The sequence below is a fragment of the Sprattus sprattus genome (assembly GCF_963457725.1).
Source record: "Sprattus sprattus genome assembly, chromosome: 4".
NCBI classification, from domain to species: Eukaryota; Metazoa; Chordata; class Actinopteri; order Clupeiformes; family Clupeidae; genus Sprattus; species Sprattus sprattus.
The window spans coordinates 24,033,267-24,055,771 of NC_137923.1; the positions used below are offsets into that span (position 1 = coordinate 24,033,267).

General features: G+C 43.5%; 1 protein-coding gene across 6 annotated transcripts; it reads left to right on the forward strand.

Moving 5' to 3' along the window:
- Nucleotides 1–761: 761 nt before the first annotated feature.
- On the forward strand, nucleotides 762–21,946 carry clockb (clock circadian regulator b; the record flags this gene model as incomplete). 6 transcript variants are annotated; one of them, XM_080837657.1, is made up of 23 exons in its annotated part: nucleotides 762–845; nucleotides 1,602–1,740; nucleotides 2,010–2,124; nucleotides 2,404–2,501; nucleotides 2,785–2,835; nucleotides 2,931–3,079; nucleotides 3,652–3,743; nucleotides 3,910–3,999; nucleotides 4,220–4,337; nucleotides 11,423–11,536; nucleotides 12,169–12,287; nucleotides 12,506–12,588; nucleotides 12,689–12,795; nucleotides 13,035–13,182; nucleotides 14,286–14,358; nucleotides 14,494–14,644; nucleotides 14,851–14,954; nucleotides 15,580–15,789; nucleotides 16,196–16,342; nucleotides 16,684–16,920; nucleotides 17,514–17,674; nucleotides 18,176–18,425; nucleotides 18,808–21,946. In XM_080837657.1, 20 exons carry the CDS (start codon nucleotides 2,476–2,478, stop codon nucleotides 19,045–19,047), a joined length of 2,670 nt encoding a protein of 889 aa, XP_080693783.1. In that variant the 3' UTR covers nucleotides 19,048–21,946. The 6 variants fall into 6 exon arrangements, with proteins under 6 accessions (XP_080693783.1, XP_080693786.1, XP_080693784.1 ...); XM_080837658.1 differs by having other exon boundaries at nucleotides 775–837; XM_080837659.1 differs by having other exon boundaries at nucleotides 775–837; nucleotides 1,602–1,690.
- Between the last annotated feature and the right edge of the window lie 559 nt (nucleotides 21,947–22,505).

Consider the following 22,505-nt stretch of genomic DNA (forward strand, 5'->3'; position numbering starts at 1 on the left):
CACTGCTTATGTGCAGATCAGGCAGTGAGCATTTCATACTTGCCAGTTTTGTCAAGCAAAATATAGGGCCCTCGACACCCTGCGTTGGGGTAAAGTGTCTTATAAGAATGTGCAAAGGCTTCTGAAATTTGTAATGGTTCTGTCACAAATGTTCTTGGGTTATCAGTTTTATTCATTTTAGTTTTTTCATTACCACTTGAGAGGACTGCTGTTTTCTTAGCTGAAATGCCAGTACATTTATTTGTTAGGTTAGTGGGCAGCCTACATTGTGCAAAAGCTGTTCAGGTGCAACCCTTCTCTTTCTCTCTCAGGTAAGAATAGCCTTAATAAAAAAAACACCTAAAGTTTGTGTGTGGAATATAATATCAGTATGTAGGCCAATATATTTTAGGCATGTCATGGGTCCATGTTTCTTCACGTTGTTCTACAAAAAGGCATGTAACACTATAATCTGAGAGGTGCTGGAAAGGTTAATTGGGCCTTTACGTTGTAAAAGAGTGTAGTTTGGAATAATTTACTCACTTTGAGTAATGTAACGACAAGTCGTTGCGTTAGACATTTTAGGGCATGTATTCTCTAGTGGAATACGTTTTTTAAAGTAAGCCCTCAATATTTCCGAATGGTCGTTTAACGACTGTGGTATTGTCTTCTTTTCTCTTTTTTTTTTACCAACATTGTTGTTCGTATTGAGACATGTATGCTTGAGACATCCGCTTGCCAAATAGTGCGCCCTACTGACATCATTGCGCATGACTGGAAAATGCAGAGAGAAGTGGGCCTACTGTTTTGAGTCGAAGGCTCTTGCAGCCCCAGATCAAAACAATCCACGACGTGAAGGTATATTGGTAAGGTTATATATAAATATATGTACAAGCTATTGTATACTAAGATTTGTATTCACTAGTCGCTAAAAGCATGAAACCCTTCGACGTATTTATTTGGGCGCGGACTTACCGAAAACACTAGGGACGAATAGGAGTTTCCGCAAGCTAGATCGACAAGGCCTAGTGACCCACATTCGAGCACAGCGAATGTCTATGCGAGTAGGTCGTGAGTGCGAGGGCGAATGTGTGTCAATGCGCTGATATTATGTCCACGGAATGTATGACTCGCGCCAATCCATTTGGGAGATACATGTTGTAGCAATATTGCGGGGGTCTACTATATTAGGCTATTTGATGCATTTGCGACTCCCTTAGATTAGACATTATATTAAGCGCTGTATGTTAACGTACCGTAACGTTATGCGTGACAGCTTCGGGCTTCAGTCCTGGGTGAGGGACACGATCTAGCAGGCTAGCTAGCGAACATGGGTAGTTTGAAACTCCGTAAACCCAGTTATTAAAGAATTTGTCTTAATTCACACACACGCACCATAACGTTACAGCTTACTTGATATAAACGGTGTTGTCGATATCACTGCGTATTTACCTGCCATGTATTGCAAGCGTTAGCCAATTTAGCTGGGAAGCTAAGTTGCTGCTACAGATTGTGTCTGTTGATTTTGTGTGAACTTACAGAGGAACTAGGTTTATGATAGCTGTCTAGTTTGTAAGGAAATTAACCGGTCTAAACATTTGCTTCTTTCTCTGTATCTTTAGAACACCGTTCGAGACATCAAATTGAAAGCCACCCATCACAGGTCTCTTGTAAAGGCTATGATGCTCAGTGGTAACCTTAAAGCAAGAATGTGAGTGTCTGTATTGGCTGATGTGGTCTGGCATATGTTAACATTAATTGGTGAGTTGGTGAGTCATTTGCTGTAATTGGCCCCTAAACGTGGCGTGTTGTGAGGCTGTATTTTTCCCTCAAATGTAAACTATATTTGTTAGATTGTTTTAACTTTATTTGGGTGCAATGAATCTTGCACTATATATTATTCTGTTATCGGTTACAGGAATGGCTTTTCCTCCAGCAACCTTTATTTGTGCAAGTAATATCTGTAACGTTTGCTGTGGTTAAATAAAGTTATAGGCTCTAATGTTTAACAATCGTGGTCATTATTGAAGGGAAGGAAGCCGTAATGTTTGGCAGTAATCTGCGCTATCTGAAGTCAAGTACCAGCCCTAACTTCACGTGGAGTGGGACCTCACAAGGCAACAAACACGCTGCAGCGGCCTAGTGGTAAACTCACTCACTCACTCACTCACTCACTCACTCACTCACACACTCACACACTCACTCACACACTCACACACTCACACACACACACACACACACACACACACACACACACACAAACACATACAGATCTGAATTTCTACAAACCGCCTCATTAACACTAGGCCACAGTATTTTACTCCCTTAAACTCCCTGTATTGGAACTGAGCAGAACACAAACCAAGACTTATATTTTATGTCACTGTCTGAAAGTGGGTTTCCATGTCCATGTCTGCAATACAGGCACTGCACCAAATGTCTTCCTCACGTCTAAAGAGTCTTCCTCCATTAAGGCAGCCCTGAAGCAACTCCAAGATGACAAGTACTACAAGTATTGACAGGTGGGTGCTGTAAAAACATTCAGACATGTGACGAGAGCATCTTTTAAACATTTTCAGGTGCACATATCCTCTTCATGTGTAGAAATATCCTTCAGTTGGGATGAGTATTTGACTTTAGAGGAATTCGGATAGCAATCCCCATAAGCTATTTGTGGCAATATGTATCTGCAATGGGGAACTTAAAGAAACCCCTCTTTCTCCTTCTCTTTTGTGACCCCTTGCACATGCATGCAATTGCGCTGCCATTGATAGTGAGCTTGAGGAAAGGTTTTTTATTTTGTAGGGATGAGGATTTTGATGGATTGGAGGAAGATGAGAAGGATAAAGCCAAACGGTGAGAGGGTCACACGTTCATCTAAAATTTAAACCTGTAACCTCTCATCGAAGTTGAGGGATTTGAGAAGAACTAACACACCTGATTCCCCATAGAGTTTCCAGAAACAAGTCAGAAAAGAAGCGCAGGGACCAGTTCAATGTGCTCATCAAGGAGCTCGGCACCATGCTGCCGGGCAACACGCGCAAGATGGACAAGTCCACCATCCTACAGAAGAGCATTGACTTCCTGTGCAAGCACAAAGGTAGGGTCGGGTGTGAGGAAGGCTATGCTTTCATAAACAACCACTTGATGGTGGGTAGAATGTGGTACTCTGAGACATGTTCCTGTAGTTACCATAGGATGGGAAACATTACTGAAAGTTGTTTACTTTTCAGATAAAACTTGCCTGCTGTGCTCATTAAAGTTATATTCACAACATTAAACGCTGGGTTCTTGACCTTGATAAAAGACCTGATAAAAGTGCTTAATGAAAGCAGCAAAAGCCTGTACGCTAGGCTCAAACACATAGTCGTAACCAATATATAAACATAGTTTATAAATGAGTTATAAGAGGATATTTAGTTCTGTATGTGTTATGAATACTTATTTGAAGTCTTGCATCAGGGCAAGGACTGCATAGAACGTCATTTCACTGTTGTTGACCATTAAAGAAGTAATTGCCTGTTAGAAAAAGGATGTGGTATAGAGGTGTTTGTGACTTCAAAAAGTTATTTTAGTTCTTAGCAGGGTATAAGATATTCAGAGGAGTTTGTGTGTGTGTGTGTGTGTGTGTTTATGTGTTTGTGTGTGTGTGTGTGTGTGTGTGTGAGACAGAAATTGCAGCTCAGTCCGAGTCAAGCGAGATTCGTCAGGACTGGAAGCCGCAGTTCCTCAGCAACGAGGAGTTTACACAACTCATGCTGGAGGTGAGGAGGCTGTGGCCATGGTGCTGTTTACTTCCATTTTTGTCGAAGGATGGGGTGTTTTCCAGTTGCACAACGATAATGCCTAAAAGCTTTCATGCAAAAAGAGCGACTGTTTGCTAACTGTTTGTTGCTTACGCTGAAAATCAAAACGTCACTTTTGTTTCAGGCTCTGGATGGATTTTTCCTTGCAATAATGACAGACGGAAATATCATTTATGTGTCTGAGAGTGTTACTTCCTTATTGGAACACCTGCCTGTGAGTATTCAAGTATTAAAGTTGTGTGGGTGTGTTTGTGTCTTCCACAATCATTTGTAAATTTGTCTCTGCCTTAAAAGCGCATGTCATACAACCAAAAACAAATGAAATATGAACTGAGTAATATAATAGTCTTGTTGTATAATGACCCCATATAATCAGGTTTAACAATCGTGGTCATTATTGAAGTAAATAAATGTATATGTTTCTATGATGGCAGTCTGACTTGGTGGACCAGAACCTCCTGAACTTCCTTCCCGAAGGGGAACATTCCGAGGTGTACAAAGCCCTCTCTTCCCATCCCGAAGGGGAAAACCTGAGCCTAGAGTACCTCAAGAGTAAGTGCCTCGCCCCCATCACTGCTCCTCCCTTGTCCCCGCCTACCTAACAGCCACCTTGGTCCTGCTGCTGAATGTCGTTATGTGTTCTAAAGAGCCCTTTCAGAATGTCAATGTTTTGCAGTCCACTTCCTTGTGTTACAGTTTGAAAATTAAATTATTACGACAATGGTGTGAAATTCGGTAGCGGTAACACGAAATTAAATGGGCAAACTGTTGACAGGGAAAACAGAATAGTTTACACAAGATATTGAGGATGGCACAATGAAGTTGATACACTTGTTTCTGTATTAGCCTGCTGAGAAGATTTCAGGATGCGGAGAAAGAGAAAGTTTTCATTTAAAAAAGTGTAAAGTATAGGGGGCAATGCATAGTCTGTAGTGTCTGTCAGAATGATGCCGGTGTTGAAAATGAATGGGGGAAAGTTTTAGGTCTCTAGAGGTTCGCCAAGGCTTTGCATTTGTTGAAAGATGGATTTATGCCATGGTCTTAAGTGCTCTAGGACTGGTAGAAATTGGTGAATTGCTAGATACATTACTAACCATTGTTTTTTAAGTATTGTCATTTGCAATAAACCCAACCCCGAGATGAGAGTTGGAATTGGCGGTCACTCAGCGAAATAGCTTCATTGCAGCTTTAATGATTAGATAAAGATATCACTACACCTGCTGATTGATTAAACCCTGTATTTCAGATGATGTTTTGCATGTGTTCATTCAAGTCACCTAGTAGGCAAATGTGACGGCTAAGGTTAACATTAACCATTTTGCATCCTTGCCTGCAAGCCATAATAAGCAGTGCTAATGTAGCTTGCAAAGACCGTCTATTCTACCCATACTTTGCATAATTGATTACAGCACAAGCCACATATGAAATTTCATTTGGATTTCATGGTAATTTCAGTTTGTTCAGCGATTGGTGAATTGTTGTCATTGGTAATCCAGCTACCTCATGTCTGTTTCTCATTCTCACAACTACAAAAACACACAAATAAGCTACATCACCACATTTGTGAAACGTCCCATTTGAAGCCAGTATAGAATAACATAACAGTTGCTCACACCAACAATTTCTCACAACTACAATGCAGACACCCACAAACAGATAGATTACACACAGGGTACGTTTAAACATGGCTTCATAGTGTAAAAGCTTACACAGCAAAGCTAATGTTAGCGTTGGGATAATAAATCAGGTAGCTACATTTTATTATTATCAGGTAGCTACATTTCTATATGGCAAGAATTTTTTGGTGCACACACACACAGCTGGGGGACCAGTTGGGGGTTAGGTGCCTTGCTCAAGGGCTCTGGATGTTAAGGGTGGGAGAATCTCTGTTCATTTACTCCTCCCGCCCACTTTTTTTCCTGCCAGTCAAGGGGATCAAACCGCCGACCTTTCGGTAAAAAGCTTCTCTAACCTTTAGGCCACAGCTCCTCCAAAACACTACACACACTGCCTGTGGCTACGGACGGTTCGACAATAACAAAACAAACAAAACAAAATCCCCCAAAAGCAAACCAACAGAAATAGAGCAACCATGGTGGCACTTTTCAGGCCCTTCAACTCTCTCAGTTTGTCGCCATCGTTATCTCCTGACCGGTTGGGGCTGCGTTGGGTTGAAGAGCTTGGTTAGAGCTTGTTATGCTAACTTCCACAATATAATTTACAAACCAACACCTGCCTGGCTTCCTGTCCCTGTGAGGGGTGCTTTTACTGAACTGTCAAGCTTGGCTCCTGGCCCCCTCGTCCTAATCTCCTTTGCTGCCCACAGACTTCAGTGGCTGAGCAATTGGTCAACTGGCAGCCATACAAAAGGCATGTTTGGTGCCTGTGCCTGCGCAACTTCCGTTACCCATAAATCGGACTGTGCTTCTAAGAGTTTGTGTCAGGAGTTTGTGTTTGTTAACCATGGAGGTCTTTCGGTTGTTCTCCACCATTACCACTCTCAGTGATGGTTCTCTACCTCTTCCGGGCGGCGGGGATACTCCGTCAGAGACACTAGCCTTTATTCATTGAGGCTCTGGTTGCAGCCTCGTCATTCGGTGGGCTACAGAAAATGGTATCCCTACACTGAGGTACAGACAACGATCTTCCAAGTCTACTCTACACAATGCTTGTCCACGGTAACTGCTGAACACACTGCTTCCTAGTACAGCCTGCTCTCTGCCATCCTTGTGCAAAAAGCTTGCTAATTTTAGCAATATGTCTGCCTAACCTTGTGGAAGGCTCCAGTCTTGTGCAGTGAGTGCACAGGCAGAATGCCTGCAGGTGTGTAGGTAGACAATTAGGTTGTCCCAGCAGAATTAAATGATTTAACAGCCTACTAACTGCCACAGACTACAAATGTTTTTTATTATTATTTATTTATTTATTGCAGAGCATCTCTCTTATTCATTGGTGTTGGAATTTAAAGAGGATTTCAATAAGTATAACAAAAATGCTTCTGAAATGCATTGCCTACCCTATTTGACCAGCTCAAGCTGTAACATTAGCATGGTATGACCTCTAACAGCAAACTATGCCTCTGCTGTTAGATACGTTAAAGCCACATCTTCAGGCTATTGTGACATGGATTGCTAAATCAACTATTCCAGTACATGACAATTTTAAGAAATAAGAGTATGATTAATCTCTTTACGTTGGATACACTTTAGGGCCATTTTTTTAAGCATTATGACTTGCATATCTTGTGAACATATTCCATGCCGAAAAACTGATACTTCCAATGTTTGTAAACGCATGCCTTTTACTGCCTTTAACATTTAAAGTACCTGTACATGCAAACCTTAATAATTTAGCACATGCATACTGAATTTACCCTGTGTGATAAAAGCATAATTGAGAAACTACATTTTTGTAAAATACCATAGGTATGTAGTCTTCTGCAGTGTGAATGTGTAGAGGTAAGAATATGAACGTCAAGAGAGCAAAGGGAGGTGGTTTTCAGCCCAAATCAGTTTTGAATTTAGAATGTTGTCCATTACAGTAATGTCAGTCAGCTCATGTCAACTCATTACAAGGAGAGAGTGTGCCAGTTGAATTTCTTTTTCATCCTATATACACATACAGTTGTCTTCAGCAAAATCTACAACACACAAGTACTTGTGTTCAAAGTAACCTACAAAACAAAAAAAACAATATGGACAACAACCAAAGTGTTATGCATAATACAACAAAGTGTGTATAACAGTATTGTATATCATATACAACTAGAATGCGTTTCGTGAACGAGCTGCGAGAGTGTGCTTGCTCTGTTGCGGCCATCAAGCACAAGCAACTGCAGTGGCCGAGTGCGCATATGTTGTTGAGGGGCCTCACAGACTGATATCTGAGAACAAAATCTGTATAGTACTGGGTTTTCTGTGTTCAGTACAACGTTGAATGCAGGTTGTAGGATGAATCTGCCAACCTTCCAGTGTGACCATCTGCAGTGACACTGAATACACCTTTTTGTTTTCAACCAATATATTTTAGCAAGCAACCAAGCTCAACCATTATATTTTGGCTCCACTGACGTTTAGACATATGAGGGTATGTTTGTTGTTCTGTTTTTGTTTGTTTGTTTGCTTGTTTATTGTGAAAGGGTCTAGTGTGTTCGTTGGCATAAAAAGTTAGTCTTCCCTTATAAGCCTAGTTAGTACATCTGATTAGAGCTAGCAACCATGAATTGCAGATTAAGGGGTCCCCTATATCAGTGGTCATTTTGGCAGCTATTTTAGATTCAGTCTTATATGCATATTAGTTTTAGTCACATTTAGTCATAGTTATCCTTCTTAATTTCAGTCTAGTTTTCAAAAACTGAGCACACTACAACAGCTACGCTGTGTCCAGGTACATCCTCAAACGTTTTTCAGTTAACCGAATGATTCAAGGTCTCTCATGAATCATTACTCCCAGGACACGGGTTAATGTTAACTCACGCTATCGGTCACGCTTAATCAGTATAAGCTACTTTTGCCTATCTACAACGTATAGGTCTAGGTAGCTTACGTTTAGCCCCGTACTCAGATATTACAGCTGCTTAACACGGCTAGGATAGCTAACGTTACCGTAGAGCACACTACAACAGCTACGCTGTGTCCAGGTACATCCTCAAACGTTTTTCAGGTAACCTAATGGTTCAAGGTCTCATGAATCATTACTCCCAGACACGGGTTAATGTTAACTCACGCTATCGGTCATGCTTAATCCTCTCCAACCACATTAGCAACAAAATAAACTGGTGAGCTAACAAGTTAACCATTCTTTCAGTATAAGCTACTTTTGCATATCTACAACGTATAGGTCTAGGCCCGTTTAGCCCCGTACTCAGATATTACAGCTGCTTAACACAGCTAGGATAGCTAACGTTACCGTAGTAGGAATACAAGCCTTAACCCACTATATCCACACAACTAAATTCATTAATTACTTCAAAGGTTTACTTCACAACTTGAATTAAGGAAAATTATCCCCCGTTACGGCAAGCTGAAACTGCCAGTGGATACTCCCATGGATGGGAGAAGTTAGCTGCTACGGCTAACACTATCAGTTTCCATTAAAATTTCAGTCAGTACCCTTCAACTCACCTTAACGAAGTGGAAATACGGTAGCTAGGTTAGAAACTGTAGTTACTCTTATTCTTTTTCAAAGTTGAATTGAGAGGGACTGAGAGAGAAGGTTCCTTGGATTTGGCGCAGGTGTCGGTGAAGCTCAGTGAAGCACAGGTGCAAGCCAGTTTAATGAGCCTATTATGATGTCATAATGCCCCACAGTTCTGCCATGCAAGTCTATGGGGGAAAAAGGGGATGAAAAAAGAGGAATAAAAAAGGAGTGACAAGGAGTACAGCCACGAAAAGATATAGCAGGTTGCACCGGATCAGGCCGGACGTTTCTGTATTTGAACGCCGTCTCTATCTCAATCGGGCGAGGCGTAGTTAGCTGCAAGAAAAACGGGGAGAATAAAGAAATAAAGAAAACTTATGAAGAAAAATACTGTGCTTCCCTTCGGGCAAGCACACTAATAAACAATAATAGGCTAATATCTAATAATAGTATTACATTGTAAGGCTTGTAACAACTCTTCTCATCCATCATTCTGATGTACTTAAGTCTTTAAACGCTTTGTGATACTTCGTCAATGTACGTAGGCTACAATGGCTGTCACTTGTTTGCCTAGCACTAGGTTGGTCATTCCACTACGAGGTACCACTAATGAAAAACAGTCTTGATTGCCATCCCTTGCTGTGTAGAGAAGGTAAAGACAAAAAACGTTCTTCAGAGGAACGAAGTGGTTGAGTTCTTCCTAGATCTCAATAAGGTGCATTTTACGGAATGAATAGACACCATCAACTCATTTTGAGCATTGACTGATTCATATTTTTGTAGCAGAGTGTGTGTTGTCTGCCTGTGCCAGAATGTCAGGGTGTCATTGGTGTCTGATAACTGCTGCCTTGTTAGATGATCTTTATTGCTAATCCAAGAGGTGGAAGGGAGCCAAACCTTTCTTTCGTAGGGGGAAGTATTAACATCTATGTTATTGCATAGGTAATGGTGTGCAACGGCTGACTGCTTAGGCAGCGCAATCACATTCACATTTCCCTACAGAATCGCATCTCTAGTATACAGTGGGGAAAATAAGTATTTGAACCCCTGCAGAATTCGCAAGATTGGCCACTTGCAAAGAAATGTGTGATCTAGAATTGTAATGGTAGGTGTATTTTAACAGTGAGAAACAGAATATCAACAAAAAAATCCAGAAAACTGCATTTTATAAGATTTATGACTTTAATTGCATTTGATGCAAAAAATAAGTATTTGAACCCCAAAGCAAACAGCAAGAATTCTGGCTCCCAATGGCCAGTTATGTGCCCAAGAAGCACACAGATTAGTCCTCATTAGGTCTAACAAGGTATACCTGATCTCAACTGGTGACCTGTATAAAAGAAACCTGTCCAAAGAATCATACTTCACACCTTCAACCTCACCACCATGGGCAAGACCAAAGAGTTGTCCAAGGACGTCAGAGATAAAATTGTAGACCTGCACAAGGCTGGAATGGGCTACAAAACCATTGGCAAGCAGCTTGGTGAGAAGCAGATAACTATTGGTGCGATTATTCCTAAATGGAAGCAACACCAAACAACTGTCACCCGCTCTAGGTCTGGGGCTCCATGCAAGATATCCCCTCATGCAGTATCAGTGATCATTCGAAAGGTGCAGAATAACCCCAGAACTACACAGGGGGAGCTTGTGAATGATCTCAAGGCAGCTGGGACCACAGTCACCAAGAAAACCATTGGCAACACACTACCCTGTAATTCTTTGAAGTACTGCAGCATTCGCAAGGTCCCCCTGCTCAAGGAAGCACATGTACAGGGCCATCTGAAGTTTGCCAATGAACACTTGAATGATTCTAAGGAGGATTGGGAGACAGGATGTGTTCAGATGAGACCAAAATCAAGCTCTTTGGCATCAACTAGACTTGCCGCGTTTGGAGGGGGAAGAATGCTGAATATGACACCATCCCCACCGTCAAGCATAGTGGTGGAAACATTATGCTTTGGGCTGTTTCTCTGCCAAGGGTACAGGACGAATCCACCGCATCGAAGGGACTATGGATGGGGCCATGTAACGTGGAATATTGGGCTTGAACCTCATTCCCTCATTCCCTCCCATTGAAACGCAACCTTAAGGATTTGGAGAGGATCTGCAAAGAGGAGTGGACCAAAATCCCTCCTGAGATGTGTGTAAACCTGGTGACCAACTACAAGAAATGTCTGACGTCTGTGCTTGCCAACAAGGGTTATTCCACCAAGTACTAAGTCATGTTTTGCTAGGGGTTCAAATACTTATTTTTTGAATCAAATGCAAATAAAGTCATAAATCTTATAAAATGCAGTTTTCTGGATTTTTTTTAATATTCTGTTTCTCACTGTTAAAATACACCTACCATTACAATTCGAGAACACACATTTCTTTGCGAGGGGCCAAACTTGCAAAATCAGCAGGGGTTCAAATACTTATTTTCCCCACTGTATGTCTGGTATTACTCGGAAACTGTTGATTGTGTGTGATTGAGTGTTGGTCTGGTCATTCCACAGCCAAGAATCAGCTGGAGTTCTGCTGCCACATGCTGAGGGGGAACATGGACCCCAAGGAGACACAGGTCTACGAATATGTCAAGTTCATCGGCAGCTTTAAGTCTCTGCATACTGGTAACCATAAGGCTTTCTTTGTTTGTTGTGGTTTATGTGTTGTGTTCTTGTTAACATGTTATTTAATTGTTGTTGTTATTATTTTCTATTAGCATATAGCATATCCACAGATATTTAAACATTTAGGTACACTGGCTTTTGGTATCCATAACAGTGATGTCTTACTATGGCTGTTTGTCGCATTATACCCTTAAATTATATCTAAATCATGAGTTAATCCTCCCCCCTTTAGAAAAATGAATGTCCTTTTCAACTTAAAAAGATTTGATGCGCATTTCATGCATTTCTGCTCAGGATTCCCTATTCTATCAGGTCAGAATTCATCTTTAAAAAGTTGGGTGTCTATCTGCCTGTTTGTTTCTCTCTCTCCGTATCTCACACACACACACACACACACACACATACACAAACACACATACAAACACACACACACACTGTCACTCTCAATCACACACACACATGCATACACATCCACATGACACATCAGTCACTGTGGTTCTCGAGAGGGATTGATTGGTTGAAACTTCTGTTACTCCTGGCTGACTGGCAGGCTGTTGTGTAAAGCTACTGCACAGGGGGTTCAGGGATCTGCCACTCACTCCTCCATCTCCATCTCCGTCTTCCCCTCTCAGCTTCTCTAGTGACCAGGAACGGCTTGGAGGGCGTGCTGCAGCGGGCACTGCGACCAGCCTTCGACGACCAAGTGTGTTTCATAGCAACCGTGAAGTTGGTCAAGCCGCAGTTCATCAAGGTGAGAGCTGAGCCTGGTTTGCCTGTCTCGGAGAGTCTGGACAAATATTGACTTTGCATTAAAAAGAGCTCACTTTCCAAAGGTCACAGGAATCATGGCGTTGTCTAATGGTATCTTTTTTGTTTGTCTTGGGGTTTGGCTTTGTTTCTTGTTGTGTTTTGTCTAACGCTTGTGCTGAACTCTCTAACCATCTGATCATGCTTGTGTTGGTTAATTAGGAGATGTGCTTAGTGGAAGAGCCTAATGAAGAGTTCACCTCCAGACACAGCCTGGAGTGGAAGTTTCTCTTCCTGGATCACAGGTGGGCTTGCTTCATATGACTACATGGATGAGGATGTGTGTGTTGTACTGTTTTATGCATTTGTGTTGATCATTTTATTTTAATTTTCTGTGTGTGTCAGGGCGCCTCCTATCATAGGGTATCTCCCATTTGAGGTGTTGGGGACGTCGGGCTATGATTACTACCATGTGGATGACCTGGAGGCGCTAGCCAAATGCCATGAGCACTGTGAGTGATGCTATCGCTGCTAATCTTAGCTCTCATAGATGCACGTCTCACATGAACACACACACAGAGGGACCAGGGCCGTGCCCCTGAGGAAGGTTCTGGAATGGCATCTGAGATGGTCTCTTTCATGTTACCTCAAGCATTATCTGATCTGATTGTCAAAATGTCTATTATCTTGCTTTTCACACTCTCTTCTCCTTATCTCTCTTTTTGTATCTGTTTCTCCTGCCGTCTCTCAGTGATGCAGTATGGGAAGGGGAAGTCATGCCATTACCGCTTCCTGACCAAAGGGCAGCAGTGGATCTGGCTGCAGACCCAGTACTATATCACCTACCATCAGTGGAACTCCAGGCCAGAGTTCATCGTCTGCGTGCACACAGTCGTCAGGTGAGACTGGAGAAGCGCACACACACAAGCGCACACACACACACTCACATACACGAACACACACGCACGCACACTCACACACATGACCTGTTACATCCAGCTGCTTACAGGAGGATTTTGTTGTGTTGAATGAAAAGTCAGGATTGGATTTACAGATCATCTGATGAAATAGCACACGTGAATCATGGTTTTTAGCATTGTAAAATGGGTTACAAACACTTATAAAAACACACATATTTTGCCAGTGATAAAGAGACAGCTGCTGAGGGGGGGGGGGGGGGGGTGGTGGTGTTACAAACACTTGTAAAGAGAGACAGATAAGTAAATAAATAAAAGTTACATGAATTCTTAGGTATTCTGGCAGAGTGTTCCAAAGGCTGGGGGCATAGAAACTAAAAGTCTGCAACATGGCCCCTCAGAAATATCAAATTACATCACTTCCATATGTGTGAAATGGATGTCAGCAGCTGAATAGACAGTAACTGCAATTATATTGCTGAAAGATTGTCGTGTTTTTATCCCTGATGAAATGCCAATGCTCTATTTCTTGATTCAATCTGAGATAGCTGGATGTCATGAGACAATAGAGGCTGTGACGAGTTATAGGGTTACAGAATTAAAACACCTAAACAAATAAATAAAAGATATTCCACTGACTGGAGGGTCACTTTGGAGAATACAAGGGGAAATAGTTGGGGTCTGCCTGGGGGGAGTTGTGAAGGGTGTAAAGGCCTATCCATACGACTGTAGAAAGGAAGGCCTGGCTACTCACTAATAACCATTTGAATGTTAATGAACAGGCCCATTCGCATAGTAAACGGAAACATTTGTCATAAAATAAAAACACTGAAATCCTTCTCTGCTTAGCATTTTGCTTTTAAATTGCATCAATTCAATAGCTTTGGAACACAATTTGCTCCATGTGCACATAGATTATGTTGATGAACAGTTTTCTGTGTTAGGTTCTTGAAATTCCATGCAAGTCAGCTCATGCATGGACACGAAGTCTTACTGTTATGCATTTTCTTTTGTTCTCATTCCATTATTCTCTCTCTCTCTATCTCTCTCTCCCTCTCTCTCCCTCCATCTCTCTCATTCTCCAGTTATGCTGAGGTGAGGGCAGAGAGACGTCGAGGGATGGGCATAGAAGAATCCCCACCTCAGATCAATGATAAGGTGAGATCTCACCTCATAAAACAGCCTCTAACTACCCTGTTCCCTTTAAACAGACCGTGACAAAATGACTCCAGGTCAGCAGGTGTGGTGTTATCACTCAGATGTGTGTGCTTCCTCCTGATTCCCTCTGAGCAGAGTCAGGACTCAGGCTCGGAGTCGCAGCTGAACACCTCCAGCCTGAAGGAGGCGCTAGAGCGCTTCAGCCGGAGCCGCACACCCTCCACTTCCTCCCGCAGCTCCCACAAATCCTCCCACACTGCCATCTCCGACACCAACACCTGTGGCTGTGAGTGCCTCTAAATATACCCCAAAAACCCACACACACACACATTTTAAGACAGAGGGGATTTCATGTGTGCTTTAACCTTACCGAAGGACGGTGGAACATCATCATTCTATACTCTGTAAAATATTTTGCAACCTGTGACACTAATGACGAGCGGATTAATTGGTATGATTAATTAGTCACGTGATTGTCTGTTTGCATTGCAGCCACGCTCTCCAAGCTGCAGGTGGACCCCAGTACATCGCCCCACCCAGCCGCTCCATCCACCGTCGAGATGAACTCACAGCGCCGCTCTTCCATCAGCAACCAGGTTAGCTGGGGTACTACTGGGCTCTCAAATAGGGTGAGGGCACTCAAGGCAACAGGTTAGCTAGGGTACTACTGGGCTCTCAAATAGGGTGAGGGCACTCAAGGCAACAGGTTAGCTAGGGTACTACTGGGCACTCAAATAGGGTGAGGGCACCCAAGGCAACATGTTAGCTGGGGTACTACTGGGCTCTCAATTAGGGCGAGGGCACTCAAGGCAACAGGTTAGCTGGGGTACTACTGGGCACTCAAATAGGGTGAGGGCACCCAAGGCAAAATGTTAGCTGGGGTACTACTGGGCTCTCAATTAGGGCGAGGGCACTCAAGGCAACAGGTTAGCTAGGGTACTACTGGGCTCTCAATTAGGGCGAGGGCACTCAAGGCAACAGGTTAGCTAGGGTACTACTGGGCTCTGAAATAGGGCGAGGGCACTCAGGGCCAAACGTGTCTTCCTGTGCTTGAGGCGCGATTTGCATTCACGGCAGTGGTGTAAAAGTGAGCTACACTCCGCGCCTTTAGGGGGAGCTCAGTAGCAAAAAAAACATTCAGTGCCAGGAAATCATCTTGAGTGGCTTTGAGAAATCTCACTGTACACTGTGCTTGTGTCTCCTCTTGTGTTCCCCCTGCAGTCCATGTGCTCCCAGACCACAGCTCAGAGCACCACGTCAACTCTGGGGCCTCAGCCTCCGCCCCAGCAGCCTCAACCCCAGCAGCCTCCGCCTCAGCAGCAGCAGCAGCAGCAGCAGCAGCAGCCTCAGCAACAGCCTCAGCAACAGCAGCAGCAACAGCAGCAGCAGCAGCAGCCTCAACAGCAGCAGCAGATGCAGCCGGATGTGCAGGTGAGGCCACACGTGCACACAGTTATTAGAAGTGCTATATGTTTCTAGTTGTACACTGATAGCGTTAGTGTAGAATTCTTGTGGTGTTACTTTCCCAAGTTATTGAATAGTTTTTTTAATAACTGAAGGGCTTCCCAGCTCTGTACGTGTTTGCCGGCTAACTTATGAAATATGACCTTGCGTGTGAAGGCTTATGGAAAAAGGCTCTGGACTATTCATGTCGGTTTGAAAGGGTTTCTTGCCCCGTTGAGCTTGTTCGTTTTAGAGAAATCCATCACCCTTGTCAGGCCATCCATGGACAGAAGAAACAGTGGCTTACACAGAGAAGCAGTGCATCAGGCTGTAGCAGCCTCTCACCATCTGACCCTCTGACCCTCTTCTTCCTGTGTCCTCCGGCTGTGTCCAGTTCACGGCCCAGCTGAATGCCATGCAGCACCTGAAGGACCAGCTGGAGCAGCGCACACGCATGATCGAGGCCAACATCCAGAAGCAGCAGGTGGAGCTTCGGCAGATCCAGGAACAGCTGCAGCGCGTGCAGGGCCCAGGAACGCAGGTACGCAAATGCAACCAAAGAACCTACCTCCTGAACCTGAGATCTGTCTGCCTCTGCAAACAACCCAGCAAGAATCAATGAAGTTCCTGACCAGGTCTAGAAAAGTGAAGTGTTCAGGGAGGAGTTTGTTTTAAACTGTTAAGCTGTTTGAGCAATTATTTAGTTTAATTTTGAAGCCCAGGCTTTTGTTCATATTGGGATGTAACTCTGTACATATAGAGGTATACTTCTACCTCTATATGTACAGATTTAAGGTAGAAGTATACCCAGCTGATACAAGTCTTGCAAGCACCGTGACGACTCCCCATTCTCTCTCTCTCTCTCCCTCTCCCCCCCTGTAGATGTTCCTGCAGCAGTCGGTGGGGGGTGGGCTGAACGTACAGCTGCCCCAGGTGGGCACGGCCGTACTGGGAGCGGGCGCTCAGGCGGGTGTGCTGACCATCCAGTCGGGCCAGCAGAGCGTCAGCAGCTCCGAGCAGCATCAGCAGCAGCAGCATCAGCAGCAGCAGCATCAGCATCAGCAGCAGCAGGTGGCAGCCCCCCAGCAGCAGGCCCTGCAGAGCTCCACCCTCTCCCAGGTGAGACACACACCTGTCCCTTACTCATACGCACACTCTCACTCTGAGGTCATGTGGAGAAAGGTGGAGGTCATTTTCTTATTATTATTATCATTGAGAGGACGGGGGTTTATGAGAGAGAGATGTGGGGGAAAGGGGCACCCATTCATCCAGTACCGGTTTCTGACAGTCAAATCCTCCATTCTAATCCAAGGGTCTGACCTGAAGTTTCTTTTGTGGTTGGAAAGAAAAGTTGAAATGGTTGCAAAGGAGTTTCCGGCTGTGTACACTAGTGGCCCCTGTCTTGTTCATGTTCTGCAGTCTTTCTTAAGTAGAATTATGTAATGTACTCTTTTGAGTATAGAGTGACTTGGAGTCAAAGTATTAAAGAAGCTGATGTTATTGTGTGGAAGATAATGGATATTGATTCCTGATGTCATTGAGGCGAGTCATGTCTCTTAAGTGATTTAGTCTTGTCATCTTTGGCTCGGCCAGATGATGTCATCACACTCACCCTTCTGTGTGTGTGTGTGTGTGTGTGTGTGTGTGTGTGTGTGTGTGTGTGTGTCTGTGTGTGTGTGTGTGTGTGTGTGTGTGTGGGTGTGTGCCCTCAGACTCAGCATTCATCACAGGGTGCTCTGCCCACTCCGCTGTACAACACCATGATGATTTCACAGCCTGCCCCTGCCAACGTGATGCCCATTGCCACCAGCCTGGCACACAGCAGCTCCCAGGGCACCACCATCACCACCTTCACCCAGGACCGACAGATCAGGTACACACACACACACACACACACACATTGTGAACAGTAGTGGTTTTAAGTCAGCAATACCGAAACTCTCGTCCTTGCATTTAGGCTGGCAGTTACAACGGGTTAGTTGCAGGCAAAGGGTGTATTTCTGTCTCCTAGTCAGGTGATGCAGATGCTACAGTCACAGTGCTGGGATGCTTAATCAGGTTGTAATGTTAAAGCCATGTTGCCTGTGGCTTCACTTACAACCTAACCTAACTAATTATGCTTTCTTGGTTTCTCGTTTTTTTTTTCCCCTTCACTCTTTCTATTACTCTTTATTTTTTGTTTCTTTGCTTGTTTCACTCTTCATCACTTTGAACTTCATGCCTCTGTGTTTCTCTCTCTTTTTCTCTCTCTTTCTCTTCCCCTCTCTCTCTCTCTCTCTCTCTCACTCTCTCTCTCTCTCTCTCACTCTCTCTCCCTCTCTCGCTCTCTCGCTCTCCCTCTCTCGCTCTCTCGCTCTCTCTCTCTCGATCTCAGGTTTCCAGCCGGTCAACAGCTGGTCACTAAGCTAGTGACGGCCCCCATGACATGCGGTGCGGTGATGGTCCCCACTACCATGTTTATGTACAACCCCTTCACCCAGCAGCAGGGCCAGGCTCAGGCCATCACGCTGCAGCAACAGCAGCAGGGCCAGCCGCAGGCCGACTCGCAGACGCAGGCCTCCCAGGGCCAGGTCACGCAGACAGGCATCCCACAGCAGGCGCAGCAGCAGGCGCAGTTTCTGCAGGTAAACAGCAGGGGGCAGCAGCAGTCTTAGTTGAGGGAGGAGCGAGAGTGTGTAGAGGCAATTGCCATCAGTCAGGGAATGGGGGTGTCACCTCCTACCACCACTGGGGTTTATATGAGCGCTCAATCAGCTGTGGTGTGAGCCTTGCGGGTTAATGTTGTATTCGCATTTTTGTTTTTCTCCACAGGATGAAAGATGTTAGGTTATTTTTTCTCTGAATGTCAGATCCCTCTGGATCTCTGCTAGGCTTTTTGCATTTCGGACGGGGTATGTTTTTGGAGCTTACCTTCTTTGTGTGGTTGTGTGTGTGTGTGTGTGTGTGTGTGTGTGTGTGTGTGTGTGGGTGTGTGTGTGTGTGTGTGTGGGTGGGTGTGTGTTGCAGGGGACCCGTCTGCTTCACAGTAACCAGTCCACCCAGCTCATCCTGCAGGCAGCTTTCCCCTTTCAGCAGCAGGGCACCTTCACCACGACCACCACACAACAACCACAGCAACAGCGTCAACAACAACAGCGTCAACAACCACATCAGCATCGTCAACAACAACTCAAGCCTCAGACTCAAAAGCAACACAAAACCCTGTCCAATCACCAGACAGATGGTGCCAGCACCCAATCACAATAAACCAAGGGGTGGGCTCTCAGCATCTCTGAGCCTGTCAAACTGAGCCCCTGCGATTGTTGGACCCTGGTCTGGCCCTGTGATTGGTGTTTTTTTAATCTTTTAATTTTTTGGGAAGCTCAGTATTGCCACAGGACCACAGGTGTTTCATGATTTTTTTTTTGCTTTCCACAATTGAATCATGGGTAAAGGGGATTAACCCTGGAGTACAAAGGAACTGGCTGCTGTGTCCATCATGGAATCAGAAACAGTGCATGACCCTAACACTACCCCACCCACCTGCCCCTGACATCATGGTAACTGTTGTCTGGCTGGGGTCTTCCATATCTTCCATTATCTGCTTTCAATCAGGTGTTCCTGTTTTTTTTTTTTTTTTTTTTTTTTTAAGAGTAATAATTATTTATTCAAATGGAGAAAAAAAAGACTGTTGTTTGTCATCTTCACCAAAATCTCAGAGGGCCCCTGTGTCTCTGGATGGTGTAGTGCACCTAAGGGGTTTGACTGAACAGTGGATGTCAAACAGACTGTACAGTCCCCGTGTAACATAACCTGTAAATATCTAGACATAAAGGAACAAGAGAAGTGAGTATTTTATAAGATGCATGACCAGTGTAAACTTTTATTGCTCTTAATTTTTATTTTTAATGTTTTAATTTCTTTTTTTTGTAGTGGTATTGTTCTGAACAGGGGGAAATTGAGAAAGTTCAGAAATGCTAAAGGTTTAACATTTAAAATTTTAATCGAGAGCTTCTTCAGACTTGTTCGGGGAATTTTTTGGGGGGGTGTCACAGTTTGTTTAATATGGGATTTAGGCTTGAATGGAACACTTGGGGAACTTCAATGGTTGTTCTTTTTCCTTATAGGTATATAAATGTAACTGCATAAAATTAGCCCTTCTTTTAGAAGAATCTTAGATTAAACATGCTTGAATATACCTGTAAAAAGTTTAAAATAATCTCTATACAATGAAGTGCCAACAGGTGAACTAGTAAGAAGTTGTGTTTTTGAAACTACCTGTTCAATCGTTAAAGCCAGTAGTGGTAAAACCTAACATAGGCTTAGGGATAGGACTGATTTTTAAAATATAGTTATACCAAATCATACCCTACCCACTCCCCAATATATTTTCTAGCACTTACTGTGATGAAACACACAAAACATGCTCCCCCACTTTCTGTGCCGCCAGTCTTTTCAAATATACACCCTAGGATAATGTATGTATGCAAGCACATGTATTTGTTGAAGCACTAGAGTGAGTGTGTGTGTGTGTGTGTGTGTGTGTGTGTGTGTGTGTGTGTGTGTGTGTGTGTGTGTGTGTGTGTGTGTGTGTGTGTGTGTGTGTGTGTGTGTGTGTGTGTGTGTGTGTGTGTGTGTGTGTGTGTGTGTGTGTGTGTGTGAGTGTGTGTGTGAGTGTGTGAGAGAGAGAGAGAGAGAGAGAGTACGCGCTTCCAGCCCAGGTTTCTTCCATAACTTGCAAAAGATGTTGAAGCTACAGAATGGTACGCATGCTTCTTCATGTCTCTCAGGTATAGGTATACACACACGGCCATCCTCTGCTCCGGAATAGTCACAGGATTCGAGTGAGGGAAGGAGGGGGGGCCCCGAGCAGCCTCTGCTTCTCTCACAGCTGCACAGTCACAGTAAGCCATATCAAATGCAAGCCTTTGCGTCAGTTGGATCTAACCCTATGCTTTTCAGTGTTTGTGTGCGTGCGCATGGTGTGTGTGTGCATGCCTGTGTGTGGGAGAGAATGTTCTTTACAGTGTGGTTTACGTCTCTCTGTGTACATGCTGCATACAGTGTTTAGATTTTGGAGAATGTCTGCACAGTTCAGGTAAAGTGTAATGTATGTGTGTGTGTGTGTGTGTGTGTGTGTCTGAGAGAGAAAGAGAGTGTGTGTGAGTGAGTGCGTGTGTGAAGATGTGTGAGTGAGTGAGTGTTGTGGGAGGCAGATTTAGTGGATGCAAGTGAGAATGAATATAAATGGTTTGTAATGTCATTATCACACAGGGGTTCACCATGTGTTACCCCTGGCGATAACCAATCAGTTCTTGCTTTGCAGTAAACAAAAGATTCTAGAGACCTCCTCTTCGGCTAGGTTAGACGTTTACCTCTGAAGTCTCAAACATAATCCTTATTGTGTAAAACATTTTTTTATATGATACAAATCAGAACCTACTTTATTTTCTTACAGCTTTAGGAGTTTTAATTGTGCAGGGGATAGATAGTGTGGGCAAAAGAGACCGTCGTCACTGTTGAGCTGAAGAAAGGGTTTGTCAGTGGACATAGGAAAAAAAAAAAAAATTAAACAAGCTGTGACACTCAGGCTTTGTTGAATGATCTACTTCCAAATATGACCTTTCATTTTAACCACCCCCTTGTTTACTTTGTTGATGTTGTTGTTATTGTTGTTGCTACTATTGTTGTTGGTGGGTTGGTTGTTTTTTTTCTGTTTGTTTCCATGGACAATGCATTTATTATTCAGTGGTGTATTCCTCTCACACAAATGTCACTCAAATGCAGCACCCCTCAGATGTATGCCAAGTAAATGGATGGGCTAAGTCATGTCCGTAATCCACAGTCAGATCAACCTCACGTCCAGTGTTTTTGCGAACTGTGGCCGCTGAACAGATGGAAGAAAAAGAGAGCCATGCAGAAGTCATATTTAAGGAGAACTTAAGATTTGTACGCAGGCTTTTCTGCCTTATTCGGAATTGTGAACATGTTCATTTGTCATTATCAATACTGTATGTAAACAACATGAGTGTTTTTGAGATGTTCTATGGTGCTACACTACAGTATAGAGCGTGTCATTGAAGTATGCTTACAGAAAAAAAAAAAACATGTCACAATGGTGTCAATTGAATTATCACATAATTTTGCAACGGTTTCGTAGAAGAGATTGCCAATAACCCTTGCCCCTTATTAATATTCAATATTAAAATAAACAATACAAGAAACTATATGTAATATTTGTTGTTACTAAACATAACAAAATGGCTGTGTTAATTGAAAAGTAACCAGGGAAACCCTTCACATTACATTTATTTAATCAATCTTATCCATGTATCAAAACTGCAAAACTTTTGTCAAAACAAGTTCCATTTTAAACACACTTGCTTAACCAGAGCACATAATTGAGCATGAATTCTCTTTAATTCACACACATAACTGTAAAACTTCACTGCAAGTATGTATACTCCCTTTGGCCCATCGGTGCACCGCTATCAACTTCTGTACTGTACAAAAACAATTCACTCTCAAGCTACACAGAGTTGGTCTATACACAAGGGCAAATGGAGAGATGATCTCATATTTTATGGCCATAAATAACAGCAGTGAAGGTCGTGCTCACTTCTCATCGACTGATCCGTGGCCCAGATGTTGTTTTTCACGTATCACATAATGGACAATGTGTTTCACATCGTGCTGGCTCAGCTAACACACAGAAACACACACAC